The 17,657-nt window shown below is 43.7% G+C and overlaps 1 protein-coding gene across 1 annotated transcript; it reads left to right on the top strand.

The window, feature by feature from the left end:
- Positions 1 to 425: 425 nt before the first annotated feature.
- Positions 426 to 17,420, top strand: LOC148040453 (carboxyl-terminal-processing peptidase 3, chloroplastic-like). The gene is made up of 13 exons (XM_087699504.1): positions 426 to 739; positions 1,010 to 1,502; positions 1,611 to 1,692; positions 1,800 to 1,930; positions 2,067 to 2,153; positions 2,295 to 2,373; positions 2,498 to 2,589; positions 10,464 to 10,499; positions 13,117 to 13,236; positions 13,331 to 13,417; positions 15,297 to 15,446; positions 15,534 to 15,641; positions 16,868 to 17,420. The coding sequence occupies exons 2-13, from the start codon at positions 1,128 to 1,130 to the stop codon at positions 17,111 to 17,113; spliced, it is 1,593 nt and encodes a 530-aa protein (XP_087555630.1). The 5' UTR covers positions 426 to 739; positions 1,010 to 1,127; the 3' UTR covers positions 17,114 to 17,420.
- The last annotated feature ends 237 nt before the right edge of the window (positions 17,421 to 17,657 follow it).

Genomic DNA, 17,657 nt, shown 5'->3' with positions numbered 1-17,657 from the left:
TTGACAATGTCAATGTCACAAGTTCTACATGAATACAATGCTCACGGAAAATATTTTTGGTAGTAAATATAAAATCCTTTAACTTAAAATTTAAGAGGCATTTAAAAATCCAATTACATATATTTATTATTATTGTTAAATTTATGTAGTTTAAACTTTCTTCCTAATGAATCGACAGTTTTTACAAAAAATCACAAATTAATTTATGTTAAACTTTGGCTTTTTGGGAGCAGAGATTCTTCACGTATAGGCCTACAAGGAAGTGCCCTTCACAACCACATACCTAGAAATAAGAATCTTCTAGACAGCATAAACGAGATTCTGGCGTGGGGCCAAAAGGGCAGAACGAGAGGGGGATCTGAAGGAGAGTTGCTGAGCCACAAAGGGCATTCCACATCAGCGTTTGGGAACTTAACGGAGTTCTTAACACGTTTGTCTTCCTCCACTTGTCTGGTCTACACAGACGCAGCACTTTTCCGGACCTGTATGTACACCGCATGGACGTTCACTCGCTGCCTCACAAACCGGACAGACCAAGAAGCAGTCACGACATTCCAAGACCAAGAGGAGAAGCAGACACAACATTCCAAGTTCAAGAGAAGAAGCAGCAGCAGCAGCTGCTTCTTCTTCTCAAGCAGCAAATTAGCCGCATCATCGCAAGCAGCCACGCTAAAGCAAACGTTTGCTTGAAGACAGTGGCGCTGCTTCTCCTTCTGCTCCATCCCTGGTTATACCCTCTGTAAGATTCTCTCTCCCTTGATTGTCGTGTTTTGTGCAGCGATGGCTTTCCCTTCGTATGTAAGATCGACTCCTCGAGTGTTGTGCTTTCCTCCCTTTTTTTTTACCGCAGCAATGTCTGTCCACTATAACAGAAATTGACTGAGGCCCAGATCCTGCTACCTTTTACAAAAGACTGAAATTCTTTCTCTCTCTCTCTCTCTCAGCATTGGCTCTATAACTGTTACGGGAATAAACTGAGCAAATCCTCTCTTTCCTTCTTTTTCTCCAGTTTTTGCAGCAGCAATGGCTCTCCAATTATAGCAGATCTTTATTGATTTCGTGGCCGGAGATTTGCGACCATCATCTATCTTCAGCATTGGCCCCTTGTATTAGCTCCTCCATTAACAATGGTCGCCGTAGACAGCACCTGTGCTTCTCAAGGACTGAGATGCTTGGAACTCCCATTTGCTGGAAAGCTTTCCAGAACAGCACAAAAAAGCGTTATAAGCGAGGCGCTCTTGAGAGCTCCAAGTGTCTCTGTTACACGGCTCCCTTGTCACAGATCTTCGACATTGATCAAAGCTGTCATACATGATTCATCAAATGAGCCAAGCACCACGAAAGGGCCTCAGATCTCTGCTACTAAAGGAGCCATATTACACATGGCTTGCTCCACGCTGGCTGCGTCAGTTGCTGCTGCCATTTTGTGCATACAACCTGCTGGCGCACCTGCAATGGCGGAGTCTCTAACTATTACCTTTCCTGCATCAAAGATCCGTGAAGTGCGTCAAGCATACATCGCCTCATTTACCTTGATCATTTCATGTAACGAATGGAAAAGTTAAGCATCCTTGTACATAATAATGTTACCTGTGCGTTTTGACCGTCAGGTGAGTACAGTGCAAAGGACTCTGATAGAGACATGGGGACTCATTCGAGAGACTTATGTCGACCCTACTTTCAATCATCAAGGTTTCGATTCAAATTATCACACAGTAAAATCTTTTAGCTGCCAAGTAGGAAAGGCAAAACAAGCAGTTTCCCAATTAGCATGATTATTTACAAGGTTGTTAATGCAGATTGGGATTCCAAACTTGGAGAGACTATGTCAGAAATACTTCCTGTCAAAACGGCCGATGCTGCGTATGGGAAAATTCAGAGCATGCTGGCCTCCCTTGGTGATCCTTTCACACGCTTAGTTAGTCCACAAGTATGACCTGTTACTTTTCACATTGTCTTGTACTTCAAAGTGATGCCCTAGTAGTTTACTATTGTTGCTAATCAACGATTGTACAGCATCCTGTGAGCTTTTTATGCTTGTTATTAAAAGGTCTTGATCCTGGCAGGACTATCAGAGTTTCAAGATAGGCAGTGATGGTTCTCTTGAAGGGGTTGGCCTCCTTATTGCATCAGATCGAGATACTGGCCGCTTGGTGCGCTCATCTGAATTCTTATTACCTTCTACAGTTTTTGGTTTGTTTGGCCATTTAGTATCATGTGTGGCTAGAGTATCCTTACCATTGCAAACAAATGATATATCTGAAAACGGACATTGAATATGGTGGGGCTGCTAGATTGTCATATCATCACTTGATGGTGGTCCTGCTGCTAGAGCTGGAATCCTTTCAGGAGATGAACTGGTTCAAATCGATGGTCAGGGCCATACCTGCAGATTTTCACAATTTCCTTGATACCATGTATTGTCAAATGATTATGATTTGTGCTTGTTCCTGTTCTTGATGGATAAAAGAACCAATGCATAGTTGTCTGTTAGCAGATGAAACATTACTTGGCATGGATGGTGAAAAGGCAGCAACAAAGTTAAGAGGGCCTGCTGGAACTCCTGTGAAGATACAAATTCGCCATCCGGTAAATAAAGTAGGCTTCAATAGATGATGAATAAGATATAGTCCATGTTTAGATGCTGGAATAGTTGTCCTGACTCCTGATGAACTGCAAAGTTTGTTTTTAAATGTCATTCTTCAAATGCACACTGCCAGCTACATCGTGTACTGTAGTGACAGTTTTTTTTCGAATAATCAGCAGTTGGGACATGCTTATCTCGCTCCAAGTAACAGTATTCTTGCACCTTCACATATCTTGCACCTTCATGTATCTGTATAGTCAGGGGTGGGTTCAGGGTATCTCTGTAAGTATGTACTCTTGCACCTTTTGTTGACCTTTGCTGGTTTGATTATCATAAATTTTACATTGGAGCTTAAAAACTGCACATTTAATGAGTGATTGGGATCATTTAACAGGGTGAATCAGAGTCTGTTAGTTGTTGTGGATCAAGGCTGTATGATGATTCAAGGCAGGATAAGAGATATACTAGTGAAATAGGTGGCTCATCTAACACGAGAGTCTCTAAGAGATCACTTCATAGTTAAAAACATTTTAAGGTGCCATAAGGTTTTCTGTGAAAATTAAGATATCAGATGTGCACTTGTTAAGAAGACTAGGGTATTATCGGAAGATCTAGACTAAGGAATCCTGAAGTTTGAGAAAACCAATGGATAGTATGCATAATGGAAGTAAATGGTAGAAACATGGATCAGAACGGTAGTGGTGGCATTTTGGATAAATGGGTTGGTCAACAGCAGCACTACTGATGAAAAAAGTATGGGTTTGTTCATGAGTTGTTCTTAGTAGGAAAAAATGCTGCATTAAGCCTGAAACAATAAGAGTGTTGCCTCAAAATTGGTGGAATAGATAACCGAGTCATCATCAACACATTACTTCCACATCCCCGAAGTGATGGCCTAGTGGTAAAGCTTATGCTGGCAGCTGCATAATTCATAGGCTGTGGGTTCAAGCCCCACAAGGTGCATCATGGATAGGGACACCTATGTTCACACAGAGTGTTCGTGCAGTTGGGACTCTTGTCCCTTGAACACTCAGGTGAACCATCCTTGGCGGGTGGCCTGAGGAGATGATCCCAACTGTGATCAAGATCCATCATTTGCTTGGCCTGTAGATTATCCTTGGTGTCGATAGGAGATGCCTATGTTGTTTCATTCCCCCCAGAACACCCCCCCCCCCCCCCCCCCCCCCGTGATAAACCTGCACTTGTTACGCACTCAACACGGCACAGAAAGGTAACACGATATGAGCTCAAGGTATACTCTTGTATTATTCAATCCAAAAGCGGGACAACATAGACACATCCCAGGACTATACCCTCGTGATGCCGCACATAAGAGGGTTCACCACTGGGCATAGGGAATCACACGTAGAGTGGAAACAAGGTAGGGCTTTGAGTCACTACTACTCCCTATATAGGTGCAATCGGTAGCAACGGCATGGTATAGCTACAAAGCCCTTACACTCACCCCCGCTTACTAGATTGCTGACCTCAGCAATCTAAGGGTAGCATTTGTTATTTGACTCATCCGGGGTCTTAATGCAGCTTTTCCTAGCAAGCTGGTCAGTGTGTGCCGGTCTAAGGGGACCGCGGGGTCTTAACACAGTCTATACTATCAGACTGGCCAGTGTCTGCCGCACTAAGACGTTGGGGCTTTTTCGTTTGATGGAGTTATTTGTGATGATTGCTACCATGCGAGTCCACCCTCGACTCGATTACATTTGAGGAGTGGAGGCACATTTGGGGTCTATGATTGAGAACCGCATTATTTGTTGGAGTGTTGGGGCGGCTCAAGGGTCGGTAGAAGGAGCAGGGGGGGTCTCCTCGAGCCAAAGGGCGAAGGCATCCTTTCCGCGTTCACGGGCCTCTGCTTCTGAGATCCAAGTGGCCTCCTTGAGTGGACGCTCGCGCCACTTGGTGAGGTATTCGGGGAAGCCTCTTTGTTCCCGGCGTCGGAGGAATGCTTCTACTTCGAAGGGACCATTGGAATGGAGCATTGGTACGCGCCGTCCCCATTGGTTGTCGGGATAGAACCTGCGCAGAAGACGAGCATGAAATGCATTATGAACACAAACACTGTCTGGCAGGTCCAGTTTGTAAGTGACTTCGTTCAGCGCTTGAGTGATTCGGTAGGGTCTATAGTAGCGGTGATTGAACTTGGGGGTCATGTTTTTGGGAAGTGACATATTCTTAGAGCTCACTAGGACCATGTCTCCTTTGGCGAATAGTACAGCCTTTCTCTTCTTGTTTGCTTGCTCTGTCATTGTTATCTTGCTCTGCTCGAGACTTTCCTAAGCTGCTGCATTGCGATCTCTCCATTTCTTCAAGAATTCTTCTGCATCTTGATCCTCCGCTTTGGCCGCTCCGGATGCTAAGGCCAGTGGTGTAATGACTTCTTTTCCTGTGGCTAACTCAAAGGGAGTGTACCCCGTAGCCGAGTGGATGGAGCTATTATAGTGAAATTCCAAGACATCAAGGTACAAGGCCCAATCTTTCTGATCCACTCTAGCATAGCTGCGGAGGTAATCTTCGATGCCTTGGTTGACTCGTTCTGTCTGTCCATCTGTCTCCGGGTGGAAGGATGATGAGAATCTCAGTTGGGTTTCCAGAGTCTTGAAGAGTTCCTTCCACATGTTGCTCATGAATCTTCCATCTCTATCTGATACAATGGCCAATGGTAAGCCATGCAGTTTGAATACATGTGTGAAGAAGAGGCGTGCTACCTCCTTGGCATTTAGTGGTGGTTTGGCCGGGATGAAGTGGGCCTGTTTGGAGAAATAGTCCACCACTACAAAGATGATTGTGTACCCATGGGACTTCGGTAGTTCCACAATGAAGTCCATGCTGATGACATCCCATGGGCGGTTAGGTACTGGTAATGGTTGTAGTAGTCCGGCTGGTCTTGATCTTGGTGCTTTGACCATTTGGCAAGTGGGGCAAGTGTTGATGTAGTCTATCACTTCTTCCTTCATGTTCGGCCAAAAGAACTGCTTCTTAAGGGCCTCCAAGGTTTTGCTTTGCCCTTTGTGGTCTCCAATCTTGCCGTCGTGTATCTCATGCAAGATGAGTTTCTTTAATTCCACATTGTTGGGGATATACAATCTCTTGCCTAAAAATAGAATACCCTCTTCTAAGGTATACATTCCATGTGGTGTCTTCTTTGCTTCCACATCTTTGATTATCTTGTGCATTTCTTGATCTTGTTCTAGGGCCTCTTTGACAAGTTCTATGAAGTTGTTGCTGACCACACTGACAGCTTTCAGGTCAGCTTTCGGGCTCAAGGCATCTGCTATTTTGTTAGTAGAACCGGGCTTGTGCTTAATCTCCAGGTCAAATTCGGCTAGGAAATCTAGCCAGTGGGCTCGCTTTGCTGATAACTTGGGTTGGGATTGGAAGTATTTGAGGGAGATATTGTCGGTGAAGACTATTGTATGCTTGTCTTGAACATAGTGCTTGTATTGTCGGTGAAGACTATTGTATGCTTGTATGCTTGTCGGTGAAGACTATTGTATGCTTGTCTTGACAACATTTCCTTCTCATGTGTGCTCCACCTTGTTTCAGCATTGGTAAATTTCTTTGACTCATACGCAATGGGGTGACCCTCTTGGACTAGTACACCCCCTATGCCATAGTCAGATGCATCTGTAGAGATTTCAAAGGGTTTGGTGAAGTTCGGCACCCTTAGGACGGGAGTTTGGCTCATGCACTTCTTCATCTGCTCAAAGGCTTCCTGCTGCGCGTTCCCCCATGTAAAAGAGTGGTCTTCTTTGGTGAGGTGGGAGAGGGGGGCAGTGATAAGGCTGTAATCTTTGATGAATCTTCGACAAAATACTGTGAAGCCTAGGAACTCCCGCACTTCTCTTACAGTTTTCAGTACAGGCCATCTTTGGACAGCTTCCACTTTCTTAGGGTTCACTTTGATTCCATCTGCTCCTACAATAAAGCCTAAGAACTCCAATTCTTTCACTGCGAACTCATATTTTTCCGGCTTGGCGTATAACTGATGCTGCTGCAGTTTCTCAAAAACTTGGCGTAAGTGTTGCTTGTGCTCTTCTAAGGTCTTGCTGTAGACTAGGAGGTCATCTATGTAGATAATGACAAAGATATCTATCTCCGGTCTAAAAATTCCATCCATGAGGCCACAAAATGTGCCTGGCCCATTGCTTAGGCCGAACCCTAATACTAACCACTCAAAACTACCATATCGGGTACGGAAGGCTGTTTTTGGGATATCTTCTTCGGCTATGCGGATTTGGTGGTATCCTGATCTAAGATCAATCCGACTGAAGTGCTTGGCCCCATGCAGTCTATCTAAGAGGTCTTCCACTAGGGGCATAGGGTATTTGTTTTTTATGGTGATTTTGTTAAGAGCCCTATAATCTACACAGAGCCTAAGTCCCCCATCCTTCTTTACAAACAACACTGGAGCACCAAAGGGGGATTTGCTAGGGCGGATGAATCCTTGTTTTTCTAGTTCATGTAGTTGTTTCTTCAATTCCATGAGCTCAGTGTGGTTCATGCGATAGGGAGCTCGGGCCGGTGGGGCAGACCCTGGAATTAGCTCAATCTTGTGATCCACATCTCGTTTGGGTGGTAGACCCTTGGGTAGTTCAGCTGGCATTACATCTTTGAATTCTTCAAGTATTTCTACCACTTCTGTGTTCCTCTTCTGTTGTCTGGGTTTCTTGCCATCTTCTTCTTCTTCAATTGGTCGGATCATACACAGATAGACCATATCTCCTTGCTTGACTGATTTCTCAACTTGCTTTGCACTGCATGTCATGATACATGGCCTGATAACGGTCCCTTGGACCGGTGCTTTTTGGGTCTAGCCCTTTGGTTGGTTTGCAGCTGGTTTTACTGTTTGGCATGATACTCCTGGCTTGTTCTCCTTCATTTGCACCTTGATTGGGGTCCTACCAGGTAGCTGCATTCTTTCGCATGGTACTCTGACGCCTTCTCCTTGCATATCTAGCATCATTTCATTCACACCCTTACCAAACATTGCAATGACATACTTGTCATAAAATTCTAAGCCTAATATCACTTCAAAATCATCCATGGGGATTACTAAGAAGTTGAGTTTCACTTTCCACTTGGACTGCAAAGACTTGTTTTACTTCCTTGGCTTCTCCTTGTGCGAATGTTACTGTTAATCCTTCTAGGGCTTTTGATAGCTTCAATCCATGTTTTGTTGCACACTGTGGTGTCATGAAGTTGTGTGTTGCTCCTGTGTCCACCATGATAGGTTGGTTTCCTTCGCTCATTCGGCCTTTGATGTATAGATGGTGGACTGCCGCTACCCTGGCTGCCATGCATTGGGGTCGGGCACTAACTGACCCTACCCTTGGGTGGTCCATGCTCTCTTCACTCCCATTTGGAATTTCCTGGATACGCGGTGGCTGTGGTTCTTCTCCTCCATATGCACAAGTTGCATTCACCCTTGATCCACTCGATGAAGCTATGTCTTCTATTGGGCATCTGTTTTGGTAGTGTGGACCCCCGCATTTGAAGCATCTGATGCCGGTGGAAGGACCTGGGGGTCTCCACCATGATGTATTTGATCCTGCGGGCCCATATGATGTGCTAGGGGTTGGCCTGTAGTGATTGTTTCCCCATCTCCCTGTTGCTCCTCTTGGTACTAATGCGGTTTGGGATACGACCGTGGTGTTAGTGGTGTTTTGACTCCTTGTATCTGTGAATGTCCCTCTAGGAGCATTGGACCTTTGGTTCCAGGAGGAGTTGTTGTTGAAGGTGTTGTTGAAGTTGTTGTTGAACCTGTTTTGATTCCCTTGTGCTGTTCTTCTGCCTTCCAGGTCCACCAGTCGTTCGGCCATTCTCATGGCTTCTGCTAAGCTTGTTGGCTCCTGTCTCTCCACATCTCTTCTAGCCCATTCTTGCATCCCAAACAAAAATCCATGTAGCTTAGTGTCTGTATCCATGTTTGGTAGTTGCAGCATGATTTGCCTATATTTGCTGACATACTCTTTCATCTTTCCGTGTGCTTGCTTGAGATTCCTCCATTCATCTCTCACTTTGAATTTCTCCAGCTTTGGAATAAAGTAGTCCTTCAGTTCTTCCTGGAGTTCTTTCCACGAACAGATTGTGTGGCCCTGCTCTTGTTCTAACAGGTACCAACTGGCAGCGTCCTCCTCCAAGTAAATGGCTGCCACCTCCGCCTTCCTGTCTTCGGTAATTCTTGAATACTTTAAGTACCTATCCACCTCTGCGATCCATTTCTTCAGAACCAACCCATCTCTCTCTCCCTTGTACTCGGCGGGTTGGGGCATCTTGAATTTTCCATAATCATATTCTGAACTATTGCTATCTTCCTCTTCTTTGCGATGGTGCTTCTTCTCTTTCTTCTTGTCTTTCTTTTTGCTTCCTAATTCTACTACTTTCTCCTTCTCCTTCCTTGTATCTTGCGCCCTCCTAGATGACTCCTCTCTACCCGTTCTATCCATCTCCTCTTGCATTCGGTGTCTCTTCTCCTCTTCTTGTTGTTAACTCACCCATTCTCTATAGCCCTGCTCTACTTCTAGTTTTTTCCTCCTTTCTTCCTCTTCTTCTTTCATTTGCATGTTCCTCCATATTGATTCTAGCATGCCTGACATACCATCTAATTGTCTTTCTAGCCCGGCCATCTTCTCCTCTTGGGCCACTCTCCATTCTTGTCCCCTACTCTTCTTCCTCTTCTCCAGTGTCGGGAGGGTGATGTTCTCCCTTTCGTCCTCCATGTGGTTGGTGGTGGTGTCGACGCGGGGAAGCCGCGTTTCGCCTGTGGTGGTGTGGGTCGTGCCGCGGGGAAGCCGCGTCACGTCTTCAAACGGTGGGATGTCGAGGTTGGGGCGTCACGCAGGGGCGACGCGTCGGGGGGCGTCGCAACGTGGGGCGACGCGACGTGGGGCGTTACGACTTCGATCTCTTCGGGGCACTGGATCTTTCCTCCTGCTTCCGTGAGCACTCCTTCACTCCGAGCAAGAGTTGCTCTGATACCAAGTGTGATAAACCTGCACTCGTTACGCACTCAACACGGCACAGAAAGGTAATATGATATGAGCTCAAGGTATACTCTTGTATTATTTAATCGAAAAGCGGGACAATATAGACACATCCCAGGACTATACCCTCGTGACGCCACACATAAGAGGGTTCACCACTGGGCATAGGGAATCACACGTAAAGTGGAAACAAGGCAGGGCTTTGAGTCACTACTACTCCCTATATAGGTGCAATCGGTAGCAACGGCATGGTCCCGGCAAAAAAAAAAAGAAGAAAAAAAGTTGTGGACGTTTGGGTTTGTGTGTATGATGGGGTAAAAATAAACACATTATTTCCACCACCTGATGGGGCACCTTTTGTATATGTTCTGTTTTAGACGTAGAAGGGTCCCTTTTGTGTTGTGGGATGTAGTATTTGCAATGGCCGAGTTGAAGAGATTCTTGACTTTACTTCAAAGAAGACCCTCAAGTGGTTTCTCTGTGCCTTGTGACCTGTGTGTATTCAGTTCCATGTGAAGATAGATAAGTGAGACAGAAGAAGCAAGAGAGCAAAAACCAACCAAGGAATGGTAACAGGGGGCTTTCAAGCCCTGGATCAGAATAGAAGTTGATACTTAAGTTGATGAAACCAATATGCAATGTGCATGATCATTATGTCATCACCATGTCAGGCAATGGATGGATGCATTTATGTAAGTAGTTTACACATCTCAATGTCGTGGATATGGGAGATTTCAACAGTAAATCCTTATAGATACGGATGCTGGCAGGGCAACCCTAGCTGTCTCAGTTTTGATGTTTAGGTTGTATACTGTCTAATATCTGTTGAATATGCTTTAAATTTAAACTTAAAATAACTTTTTTTTGGGCCTTGACAGGGAGTTGCAAGATCTGGAGAATCAGATTTGACAGAGGTAAGAGCAGCATAAGTCATGTTTTTTGACATTAAGTGACTTGGTGAAAATGTTTGCTCATGTGATTGATGATATCTTGAGACTGTTGCACCAATTTTCTTTTTCTTTGTATTCAATCAGAAGTTCTCAACTAGGGCATTTCAAACATCAGAAGTATTTATTTAACATACGCATGCTAAGTTGTTATACAAGCTGGTGTCAGAAGGATAAGCATTTCAAGCTAGAAATTGGGCTATTGTGATTTTTGGGATCAGAATTGACCATACAGAGTTCCAGTTTAAATAAATAATGGTCGTAATAGTGCAATATTACTCATTTCATACCTGAGTTTCACTGGAAAATTCCAGTAAGATGCCATGATAACTACCTATTTTGCGACTCTTTGACTTCTTTAACACTCTTTTTCTGTTTTTAAAGAGAGTTAAACTGCATCTGGTTAAGCTGTTGGCAACAGTGTCCACACTTCTAGAGATAAACCTCTCACTGTGAGATCGGGTTTGAGTTCTAGTCCTGGGTCTTCCAACAAAGGGGTAGGCTGCAGACTCTCCATCACCTTAGAGTTTTGGGTCTGGATGGGTAGGCCAATTGTGGAGACCTTCCAGTCAAGTGTGTAGTGGCATGGTTAAGGTTGTACACCATAAGAGAAGTCAGGAAGGAGAGACCAATAAAAAATCTGCATATGAGCACAGGCTTGGGCCTATTGTATTGAATCTCAAGCAATACACTGCTTCTTGGAGAAATTTTATTGTTGGAAGTCTTTGTTATTCAGTTCATCTATTTTTGTACTCAAACAATAGTGTGCAATAGTTCCTTTAGTCTCTTACCCCTGATACTCTAGCCGCCTAGCTCAAGGTCCATGTTTTCTGCAAGAGGTGTTATCAGTTCTAGCATGAATTCAGAGCCTAGTCTATGATCGCTGGGCGCTAGGACCCAATCAAAGTGTGGCTTGAGGGGTTGTCGGAAGTGCAATCCACACTTGTAGAGAGATCCATCCCCCATGGTCTAGTCACCTAGCTAAGATCCATGTTCCTTTGGTATTCCACCCCCATAGTCTAGCCACCTAGCTCAAGATCCATGCATTCTGCAGGACATGCCATCTGTCTAGCATGGATACAGAGCCGAGACTTGTGCTAGGACCTCAACCAAAGTGTTGCTTGAGGGGGGTTGTTGGAAGTGCAATCCACACTTGTAGAGAGAACCAACCCCCATGGTCTAGTAACCTAGCTTAAGAACCATGTTCCTTTAGTATTCTGTCCCCCATGTGCTAGACACTTGGCTGAAGATCCATGTTTTTCTGCAAGAGTGTCATCTGTTCTAACATGGATTCAGGCCTAGACTGATATCCGAGTGCTAAGACCTCATCTAGCAACTTAGCTTAAGAACCATGTTCCTTTAGTATTCCATCCCCCATATTCTAGACACTTGGCTCAAGGTCCATGCTTTTCTGCAAGAGGTGTCATCTGTTCTAACATGGATTCAGAGCCTAGACTGTGATACCTGAGTCCTGAGTCCTAGGACCTCAACTGAAGTGTGGCTTGAAGGGGGTTTGTCAGAAGTGCAATCCACATTTTTAGAGAACATCTCGTGGTGTAGAGATTGGCTTTGAATCCTAGCCCTATGCAGAAACTCCCAAGCAAAGGGTTACTTGGGGTTCCTCCAGAGTCCATCGTCGTAAGTCTTTGGGTCTAGATGATAACGTTAATTTATTGAAACCTTCCCTTGGCATGTACAATGGCAAAATGAGGCTAGTGCTTAGATGTATGACCTCCCGGGAAGGGGAGGTGCAGGTCGAATGATGACATTGCACATAATCTTAGTCTCAGTAAAGGTTACCGTCTCACCAGGAAAAAAAAATTGCCCATGAAATGTACAAGCTAGGCACATGATTGGTTCAACATCAAAGGAAGTAAAGGCGTCTCTATATTTGGGCTAGAGAGTTTGCAAATGCTTTTTCCTTCTATAGCAGCAGAGAAGTTCAAGATCCTTTATGTGTACGACATTCTACAAAATGGCTGGGTCATGTGATGTACTTTGGAGACACGGCATGTGTACACTTGGGTTCAGATGACATCAGTCATTTGCCATCATAGCACATGAATGGATACAATATTAGCCACATAAGGATTTTATACGTTGTTTACCAGGTTACAATGTTCCCTAAACCCAGAGTCCAATACACACCGAGTTAGGTTAAGTAGAGGGATCAAGACTGGCTATTGAGAATCAGCAAAGAATTGCCATATAAGTATCGAGAGGGTCTGTGAGTTTTTCACGAAGTCTCTTGGAGAATTAGTGAGTTTGTTGTAAGTTAGGAGAATTGTGCGAGGGAAGAAGAGAGGATGAAGGCAAAGGGTGGTGAAGTAGTGAAGGGAGGGTAGGAACCTTGAAGAGCATCTATGCCGATGCTGATTTTTTCAGAAGCAAAAGTGAAAATTTTCCCGCTAATGTTGGGACCATGAAGACTCTTCTTTTTGTACTAAAGGGCATAATTTGGGATATTTAGGGGTTTCTTGTTTAAGCAACTGTAATAGCCGTAAGTTACTGTTCTGTATTTTCCTGCTCCTCAATTTTATGATTGCTCAAGCAAATATAAAAATGATGTGCATGTCGTTTTCAGGTCAAGCTATTTCGTGAGAATATCTCTCTCTCACCTGTCCTCACAGCAGTTCTTCCCCATACAGCACCTGACGGTCATATGGCTAAGACAGGGTACCTGAGATTGACTGCATTTTCACAGGTGATTACGTTAGCAAATCCATTCCCTTCATTGAGTCTCATTTTCTACTTGCAATCAGTAACAAACATCTAAACATTATTGGTATATGACTCAGAATGCAGCTGCTGATATGGAAAAGGCAATATCTGGGCTTGAGAACGAAGGAGCTGAATCATACATTCTTGATCTGCGTAACAATCCGGTTTGCTTCTCCACATGGGATCTTTTATGGAAAAAGAGCATTGTTGTATGATGTATAGATGTGTAATGTCTGTAGGCAAGAACTTGAAGCCCCAATTTGCTGAGCCAGGTTCAAAGCTGTATTTTTGTGTTTTAGAAGAAAGCAATATTGGTAGTCGTATGTGTGGAAAATTCCACTTGTAACTTTGTACTTCTATTTAGGTTCAATGCTGCATTTCTGTGTTTTAGAAGAAAGCAATTTTGGTAGTCATATGTGCGCAAAATTCCACATGGAACTTTGTACTTCGAAATAGAAGCTTCAAACCTGCTCAATGATGCTGCAAGAACAAAGAGTGTGAAAATTGTAGCAGAAAGTTAGCTATAGTAAGTGTCCGCAAGACATGGGGCATTGAGCTCCCATTTCCCAAGTGTATTTAAATGCTTTTCTCACTGAGATATAGGTTAACTCCTCTCTGTACATTGTTCTTGGAAGATACTACTTTGACAAATATATGTTAACCCCTCTATGTACCTCTCTGTACACTGTTCTTGCAAGATACTCGCCAGAATATAAAGCTGTAGACCCAACATAGCACACTGTCAAGAGTACTGTAAGACCTTGATTGTACTCTCGTATATGCACTAATAAGTCACCTATTCAGACTAACAGGTGAACCTCGCATGTGCTTGCCACACTAGAGTGCCAGAGAAATGTTCTACCTTATGAGAACATTGTGTCTATCTCACGCCTTGGATGTGACTTGAATTAAGCATTTCTCTCATTGGCCTTGTTTGTTTCAATGTACTTACCGTTACTAATAGATAGAGGTCCATCTGCTTGTGAAGTCAGAATGCCCTCATTCACAAGAAATGGAAGGCTGATGATCTGAAAAACGGTGTGTCCATATATTATTGGCTGTTGACGATTTTCTGGATCCATTTTTGTAAACCGAAGAACAAGCACCACGTGGTGATTTAGGACTTTGACCATAGTCATTAGATTTTGTGTTCAAGGTCCCTTCCCCCTACAAGCCAAGACCTCGTTAAAAGATAGTGGCGCAAATGTGTGTCCATGAACACCATGAATGCTGCATGGCATGAATTGGTGTGTGACTGACAGATGTGCTACAAATGTTGTGAGGGAGTGATAACCATCCATTGTCCCATAGCAAAAGGGACTTTTATATACGGCTGATGATGATGAAGTGACCTACCAACAAAGGTACTAAGTCAAAGACCAATTATCAACAAGAATTCTGAGTCTGCTGCTCTCGAGGGCCTCCCTTATTATTTTCAGCTTTCCTTCCGTGTTTTCAAAGCTCTGAACCTGCCTGCTCTTGAGGGCCTCTCTTGTTACACATAGGAAAGTGGTTGCAAAAGTGGGTCTACTGAATTTTCTATTCTAGGAATGTGACTCGGCAGACCGGATCTGCCACCGTCTGCATCTAGATTCTTTCCATGAGAAATGGCTCTCTCTACCATCAGGGCCATTCAATGCCTATGTTGACTGTCAAATTGTCGATCTGTAGGTGTTTTTAGATCAGTGGCTTACTCGTGCTATGTTGCTGCTGAAATAGTAACATATATGTCAGCCACATTTCTGCAGGTCAACACTGCCTTTGCAGGATACTTGATGCCTGTTATTTGCGTCTAACATCTTAGCCTGATTTCTTCTCTTTAACCTTCCAGTAAGACAGGCGAGCTCATGATGCTAGTCATATAGGTAATATTCTAAATCGCTGCAAGTAGTGGAAGCTAGAAGAAAGCTCAGTGATTTGCTTGTTTCAATATCTGTGGGTTCTAGGTTGGCTTTGTCATGATTTGATGTTAGAATAATAGTATTAGATCCAGTATGCTCCCTGTATAGATCATGATCTTAACAGAATCTCTATGTTGGACAGGGTGGCTTAGTCAAAGCAGGACTTGATGTTGCTCAAATGTGGCTCGATGGCAATGAAGTCCTTGTAAATACCATTGACAGAGATGGCAACACATTCCCCATAAGCCTCATGGATGGGCATGCATTGACTCATGATCCCCTTGTAATTTTGGTAAGGTGAAATTGAAAGAATCTGTCTTCTGGTTTTAAAATAAGATCGTTTCTCATGTCTAATCCTTGCTCACCTTCTTTGTCCTAGGTCAATGGGGGCAGTGCCAGTGCCAGTGAAATATTAGCTGGAGCCTTACATGATAATGGACGTGCTGTTCTAATAGGCTCAAAGACTTTCGGGAAAGGCAAGATTCAGGTAAGTTACACAAATTAGCTATCTAACTTCCAAAATTGGCTATCTAACTTAGCTAAGTCTGTAAGTCCAATCGTGTTCCAAAGTTAGCCACCTGATCAATGCATGCTCACCGGAGAAACGCGGTGTTAGGGTGGGCCCAGGCACTTTAGTTAGGGCCATGTCATGCCTAAGTTGATAGACTTAAACAAGCAAAAGGGAGTGTGAAAGAATGAAGGCCACCCGCACATTGATTAAGCAAGAACCCCGGTTGTCCTAACAAGGAGAGAGAGCGTGTTTGAGGCGAATAAGAGCTATTTAGAGGAGAGAGAAAAAAGGTCTTCAAGAGAGAGGACACGATTTCCATTTCCACCAATCAATGATTGTCAAGACTTTGGACTTCTCCAAGTTCATGGAGTACCACCTTCTTTAGAGATACTCCATAAACTCCTAAAGTTGTGACAGAAAGTTAAGAGTGGTCAATTAAATCAGCCTCTGCACACTATTAAACTTGACTATGTAAACTTGTGCAGGTGAAATTTGTTTAGGCATGGCTCGGCTCTTACTAGACCTTCAAGAGTCTAGCAAGTAAGGGTAGGCACCTTTCTAGTAAGGAGTCAAAAGAACATGCCACACTATGCTCATTTTATTTTCAAGCGTTCCACAAACATCCAAGTGCCAGGCATGGCACTACCCTTAATAGATAGGGATGGATGATTCTGCAAGTTGAAAGAGGTTTTTGTCAGCCTCATCATGAGTACCCACTTCAGAAGTTGAGCCTTAGTATATATTTAAAATTGATTGTATTTTGCATTTGGATTACGCACTCTGTCATAGCATTAGCGTCAGGCAAATAAGCAATGATGATGTTGATTTTTTTCCTGTTTGCTATCAACAATGGTATACTTATTTAGTATCCCATATAGGGAAGCTACCTGGTAGTGTATAATCAGGAACAGTAAGATACCAAATTTAGATGCCATGGTGAGGCAAATGAGTTGGATACTTTCAATTTAGGACACTTGGCAATGGAGTGTGAGTGAAATGATGTTTAGAGATAAGAATGCTGCAGGCAAACGAGTATTGGATGAATGTAGTTGTGCCTGTAAACATGTATGGATGTGATCAAAATAGAAACCGGTTGTCACAAAATCGAGAGCGCTCTGTGTGTGTCTATCCGCATACGTGCACAGAGAGAGAGAGAGAGAGAGTCTGTGTGTGTTTTTGGCAAATATCTTGTTCCTTTGCAGAGTGTTACAGAGCTGAACGATGGGTCTGCTCTTTTCGTAACGGTTGCAAAGTACCTATCACCTGCACTGCATGAGATAGACCAAGTTGGCATTGCACCAGATGTGCAATGCTCTCCAGGAGATCCCTTCAGCTCACCTGCTCCTAGAGGCTCACCAACAGGGGCATCCTCTGGTGTCAGCCTGGAATCCTCAATAGAACAAGACTCGTGTGTAATTGCAGCGGAACATCAACTAGGCATATTTTGATGCCTCTGCTGAACGCATTGTACAGCTCATATACAGATTGTACCACAGTGCCATACCGCTTAAGAAAGCTTCCTGCTTTAACCTTTTGGGCCTACTATTGTTGGCCCAAAACATTCTTATCTACCAACCAACGACCAAGAAAGATTAATGTATTATATGGGGAAACCTTTTCTGATCGGAGAAGATTCTGAAGATTCCTGTGATGCGTCATATCCATGTTGTAATTCTAAAATTTCATAGACGTCCCAGATGACATCAGCTGGGACTTTTGTATATATGATTGAAACAGGAAAATTGTATTTCTGTACATTGCAATTTGCCTGTCTTGCAGTCGGTGCGATGGGCAGATCGACCTAATAAATCTAGTTGTTTCAAGGGTGAGTCGCGCGCGCGAACACACATTGGGTTGGACATCGCTCTACTAAAAATTATGGGTTGACAATCCATTTTCTCACTCAAAGTCTCAATATTTATAAAAATTATGGGTTACCGATTCATTTTCTCACTCAAAGTCTCAATATTTACCATCTACCTATAGAGGGTA

The sequence above is a fragment of the Lygodium microphyllum genome, chromosome 2, assembly GCF_053477565.2.
Source record: "Lygodium microphyllum isolate KBCC chromosome 2, Lygodium_microphyllum_v1.1.10, whole genome shotgun sequence".
In the NCBI taxonomy this organism is placed as follows: Eukaryota; Viridiplantae; Streptophyta; class Polypodiopsida; order Schizaeales; family Lygodiaceae; genus Lygodium; species Lygodium microphyllum.
This window is presented reverse-complemented; position numbering and strand designations above follow the sequence as displayed.

Bases quoted from the DNA above. Each gene is read 5' to 3' on its own strand.
- LOC148040453 (XM_087699504.1), top strand. From the start codon at position 1,128: ATGGTCGCCGTAGACAGCACCTGTGCTTCTCAAGGACTGAGATGCTTG. The intron at 2,154-2,294 runs GTGCGCTCATCT...TGGGGCTGCTAG, and splicing joins ATCGAGATACTGGCCGCTTG to ATTGTCATATCATCACTTGA. The intron at 15,642-16,867 runs GTAAGTTACACA...GTTCCTTTGCAG, and splicing joins TCGGGAAAGGCAAGATTCAG to AGTGTTACAGAGCTGAACGA.